General features: G+C 33.8%; 1 protein-coding gene across 1 annotated transcript in view; it reads left to right on the top strand.

Annotated features, from left to right (window-relative positions):
* Positions 1–479: 479 nt before the first annotated feature.
* HELRODRAFT_62642 (hypothetical protein) overlaps positions 480–6000 on the top strand; it is a gene marked incomplete at both ends in the record, with an annotated part of 6273 nt that continues 752 nt past the window's right edge. Inside the window, 2 exons of the mRNA XM_009010493.1 lie at positions 480–652; positions 732–876. Coding sequence (XP_009008741.1) covers positions 480–652; positions 732–876 — 318 coding nt within the window. The remainder of the gene's footprint in view (positions 653–731; positions 877–6000) is intronic.

A 6000-nucleotide genomic window follows, 5' to 3' on the forward strand; every position in this document is an offset into this window, starting at 1 on the left:
AGGCTTTCATTTATTACGCGTATGTACATTATATAAATTGTCGATAAATTCTTAAACAATTTCTGTATATCGAAAATATAATTTCAATAATGCTAGTATAAGTTAAAAATGTCGTTGGTTTAATTAAAAAGCTTTAAACTTTAAAATGGTTTGTTAATAAATAAATTTTAAACTTTAAGACTTGAATTAAAATGAAACTTAAAAAATTTGTTAAATCGTTAAAATTAAAACAGCGTTTTATTTATTTTTATACATTTTTGTTTTGTTTTTGAAAAATTTACGTATTATTGTCTGATTTAGCATTTAGGTTTGAAAACTGCAAAAATATTTTTTTTATTCTTATTGATAAAAACACAAAAAATTAAATAGACAAGTGTTTTGAGAAACTTTATACATAGGAACTTTATCTTATGAATTACATTTCAAATTAACGCTGGTTAACGGAAGCATTCAATTCTCAAATTATTTTCAGCTTAAAAATGGCAAGAAGTTTGGCTGAAGCATTTAAACAATTTGCAACAAAAGCTGATGGAAAGGAACAAACAACTGCTGATTTTACAAAGTGGTGCAAAGATGCAGGAGTTGTCGGAAAAAACTGCAATTCAAACCATATTGATATTTCTTTTTCAAAAGCCAAAGCCAAAGGCGCTAGGTTTTTTTGAAATACCTGTCTTGTGTTGAAATTTTGTCAATGCAAAATTTATAAACATTTAAAATTTTGATATCTACAGAAATATAACGTTTGAAAACTTGGACGCTTTGATTACAGAAATGGCTAAAAAGTATAAAGATGATGTCAAAATGGGTGAGGCGGAAGCTAAAGAAGATTTAATCAATAAATTGTCGGGAGCAAAAAAATTGATGCATGGCGTAACAGTAAATTAATATTTTTTTGCACAATTAATCACTGTTTGTGTATTGTACTTTTAAAATATTTAAGATAAACAAAAAAAACTATTTTTTACACCAACATACATATACAAAAATATCCACTCAATGTTGACAAATTTGAAATGTAAAACGATTGTAGTTCAAAATTAAAAATACCATTGTTGACGTGGTATATGATAATTACAACAACTCCTGAATAACCGCGCACGCACGTAGAAAGGCTTGGCATTGAACTTAAATAGAACTCAAACCAGGCCATCAGCGACCAGTGGGACTTTTTCATGGTTTACGCTTCTGATTGTAGCTATGGTATTATTATTGAAACAGCTATTGAAAGAAATGTAAGCATGACATGACACAGTATGTGATTACTTTCCTGGCGTTCCGAACATTAGGATACTGTTTGTACACGTTTGCTTTGGCCGTTGTTTCATGACAATAATGCATTCAGTGTCAGCCGTTTAAAATAATATTCAATTAAAAGTTAAAGACCCTTTGAAAATGCGCAATGTATTGTTTAGTGATTTAAATCAAGTGTATATTATATATATATGTATATATATATATATATATATTTATATTTTAGTTTATGTTTTTATATACAAAAATATAAACTATTCTGGAATGGTCAAAAGACGGCCAAAAATGGTGTTGGAATTTTTGTCAAAGAACCGCTAGCCCAAGAAGTACTGGATATTAAAAGGATTAACTCACGTCTCATGTGGATCAAGATTCGCCTAGAAAAGAAACAATGACTCTTTTTACTGCATACGCACCATAGAAGGGCGAATCAGAAGAGATGAAAAAGAACATCTGTGCTGCGTTCTCTGACACCATCTCAACATTACCAAAATCTGAAACAATCCTGAATGAAGGCGATCTCAATGGCCACGTTGGAGAAAAAACAGATGGTTTTGACAACGTACATGCTGGTTTTGGCTATGGAGAACAGCATGAAGATGACAACCACATCCTTGAGTTTGCTGAAAATCACGGGTTTCACGGGTTTTGTTTACTGAACACATATTTTAGAAAGAGGTTGGAACATCTCATAACATACAAAAGTGGACCATCAACCACGCAAATTGATTTCTTCGCTGTCAAGCAACAGTACCGAAGGCTGTTCAAAAATGTCAAAGTTATACCTGGCGAATCATGTGTCGCCCAACATAGACTTCTTGTGGCAGACCTGGTTGTCGAACTATCACAACATAAGTCTAAACAAATGCCTCGGAGAATCAAAACGTGGAAGCTGAAAAGCAATATTTATCAAGAAAAATTTCAACAGATTGACGTAGTTTTTGCCTCATGCATCAAAAACGACAAAAATAAGATGGTTCTTGAACAAGATGAGATTAGGCTACAGTGGAAAGAATATTTCAACCGTCTGTTAAACGAAACAAATCCCATCAATGTTAACTTTGACGCTCCACCCATCGAAGGTCCGATTCCAGACATCAATCATTCTAGAGGAGCTTACAGAAGCTCTGAAAGCTACAAAGGATGGAAAAGCAGCAGGGCCCTCTGGACTCATCTGGTACTGAAGGTATCCAAACGTTACTACAACTTTGCCGTGAAGTGTGGAAAAATTGCTCAATGCCGACTGAATGGAACTATAGCATGACAGTTCCGCTATACAAAGGCAAAGGTGGTCCATTTAACTGTTCATCATATCGGGGTATACGTCTGTTAGAACACTCCCTAAAAAATGTCGAGAAAATCATTGAGAGAAGATTAACGTCGTGCATCACAATCGGAAATTATCAATTTGGTTTACTAGCCGGGAAATCAACAATTGATGCAATTTACATCCTTCGGCAACTGCAAGACATCACCAACTATCACACACTTTTGCAGACCTTGAAAAAGCATTTGATCGAGTTCCCCGTGAAGCAATCAGGTGGAGTCTACGTCGACAATTCATTCTAGAATATCTTGTTCGACTTGTGATGGAAATGTATACGAATACTAAGACTCTCGTCAGCACAACGGTTGGAAACACAGATGCATTTGACATCGGCGTTGGAGTTCACCAAGGCTCGATTTTTAGTCCACTGTTATTTATAACTGTGATGGAAGAAATCACAAAACCTATACGTACTGGTGACATTTGGAATCTAATATATGCTGATGATATCGTTTTAACAGCCACGTCTGAGCAGAATGCAGCACAGATGTTTGAAGATTGGAACAACAGACTCGCCGATTATGGGTTCAAAGTCAACATCAGCAAAACCAAAGCAATGAAAACTGGTGAACCCATCCAATCCTCAGCTACTGGACGATGGCCCTGTTCAGTTTGTAAAGCTGGTGTAGGTAACAATTCAATCAATAGCTTTCAGAGCTTCTGTAAGCTCCTCTGCAGTGATGTCTGGAATCGGACCTTCGATGGGTGGAGCATTGATTGGATTTGTTTCGTTTAACAGACGGTTGAAGTATTCTCTTCACTGTAGCTTGATCTCATCTCGTTCAAGAACCATCTCATTTTTGTCATTTTTTATACATGAGGCACCAACTATGTCTTTTTTCGTACGCTTTGCTTGTTTTGCTATACGATACAGAGATTTCATTTGTTCACATTTGCTTTTAGTGAGCCACTCTCTGCACTGATCTGTCCGAGCCAGTGCAACTTGACGTCTTGCATAGTTGTTCTTCTCACGGAAAATTGTATGGTCATCGACAGACTTTGATTTTTGCCATTGCTTGTATGCAACTTTCTTTTCAGCTACTGGCTTGCGATTGGTGGTCTAACTGTGTTGCGACAATCTGTTGAAATTTTTCTCGATAAATATTGCTTTTCAGCTTCCATGTTTTGATTCTCCGAGGCATTTGTTTAGACTTATGTTTTGACAGTTCGACAACCAGGTCTGCCACAAGGAGTCTATGTTGGGCGACACATGATTCGCCAGGTATAACTTTGACATTTTTGAACAGCCTTCGGTGTGGTTGCTTGACAGCGAAGAAATCAATTTGCGTGGCTGATGATCCACTTTTGTATGTTATGAGATGTTCCAACCTCTTTCTAAAATATGTGTTCAGTAAACAAAACCCGTGACTTTCAGCAAACTCAAGGATGCGGTTGCCATCTTCATTCCGTTTTCCATAGCCAAAACAGCCATGTACGTTGTCAAAACCATCTGTTTTCTCTCCAACGTGGCCATTGAGATCGCCTCCAATCAGGATTGTTTCAGATTTTGGTATTGTTGAGATGGTGTCAGAGAATGCAGTCCAGAAGTCATTTTTCATCTCTTCTGATTCGCCTGTCTGTGGTGCGTATGCAGAAAAAATAATCATTGTTTGCTTTTCTATGCGAAGCTTGATCCACATGAGACGTGAATTAATCCTTTTAATATCCAGTACTTCTTATATATAGGGGGAAGGCGTGCACAGTCGATCGGTGTACACAGTCAATCGGAACGTTTGTTTTCGAACGCACTCTTATTTTGTAAAATATAATGTACCACGTGGACGACAATATAGGTGACCTCGTTGTTTATCGCCATTTTGACAGAAATCATTCGCGAATAAAATATTATAAATCTTTTATGCATTTTAACGAATAGAAAGAAAATATTGTACACCATCGAACGAATTAAGCTGTACATAAGGTAGGTACGGTTAGATATACCTGTGTTGCATTATTGATATATTATTGTATATACTATGCGTGTGTATTCATAAATTTTGTGGTAGGAAATATCCATAAAAGTTATAGGTAGTATAAAAATCATAGGCATGGACGTACACAGTCGATCGTCATAGGAGTGTACACAGTTGATCATTGATCGACTGTGTACTGCTTTTAATAATGAACTAATTAATAGTGAATTATTGTATGATTTTTCCGAACTTAATGATGGTGCATTTGTCATTGTAAAATTTGAAATGATGATGAAAACAGACAAGAAGAAAATTGTTCATTATATCGGCAAATTAACAGAGAGAGATGGTGAACTAATGATTGTGTTTTTAAAAAGAGAAAAGTCTACAGCATTCCAGTTTATAATCTCAAATGAAGAACCGTATGAAATTGATAAAAATGACATTGTTTGTAAGCTTCCGAAACCAGTTTGTCATGGTGGAACTGCCCGGGCCTCAAGGCATTTAATATTTCCTGTTGATCTGTCAGTCATTGAAAATCTGTCCTAGTTTGTGGCCTTTGAAGGGAAACTTTCACTTAAAAACATTATTTCTTCTAGTACTAGTTTAGTATTACCAACTAGTTCAGTAAAACTGTTAATATTTATTCATTTCTTTATTTTAGATTAGTATAATGAGAAGAATTGTAGAAAAACTTATATCTACATAAGGACATTTTACTAGAAGAATTTACATTATAACAGTTTTCTAAATCAGTATGAAATCACTAATTTCTGTATGTTTTTAAATTCTTATCAACACTTAATTAAATGCTTGGCAAACTTAAAATTGTATATTTGTAGTAGTGATCGGATGTGTACTTACATGTGATCGGATGTGTACACTGGTTGTACACAATCGATCGTTTTCAGTAGGCCATTTTGAACTCCATTTTGCTCAAAACCATTCCAATTAGATAAATGCACTAGGTAGAATTTGAAGTTTTAATAATAAAGACATAAAACAAATATTTAGAGAAGATGCTATCTCTTAAACATTTTAAGTTATAGCCATTTTTGTAAAAAGTGATCGACTGTGCACTCCTTCCCCATATATATATATATATATATATATATATATATATATATATATATATATATATTTCAAAAATTCAACACTACTTTCAATATTGTTCAACTTTTTTATATTTCTTTTTAATTTATTAATTTAAGAGAAATTAGACATTTTATTGTTTTTTAAAAATTTTTTATTAAATAAATTTGCAAATAGCTATTTCGAGTTATAAATAACTCATCTTCAGTGCATTATATATAAGGTATTTAAAATATTTGATATAAAGGAACAAGTAATTATTAATTTATATAAATTATTTAATTAAAACAGAAAACCAATAAAATAAATTTAATAACATTAAACAATATAAAACGCGATTTTTAAAATTTTAACGGCAAGATTGTTTATATTATGGTTGTTAAGGTAAATATCAACGCTCAGCCGAGAAGCGCAAAT

This window comes from Helobdella robusta, assembly GCF_000326865.2.
Source record: "Helobdella robusta unplaced genomic scaffold HELROscaffold_1, whole genome shotgun sequence".
Lineage (NCBI taxonomy): Eukaryota > Metazoa > Annelida > Clitellata > Rhynchobdellida > Glossiphoniidae > Helobdella > Helobdella robusta.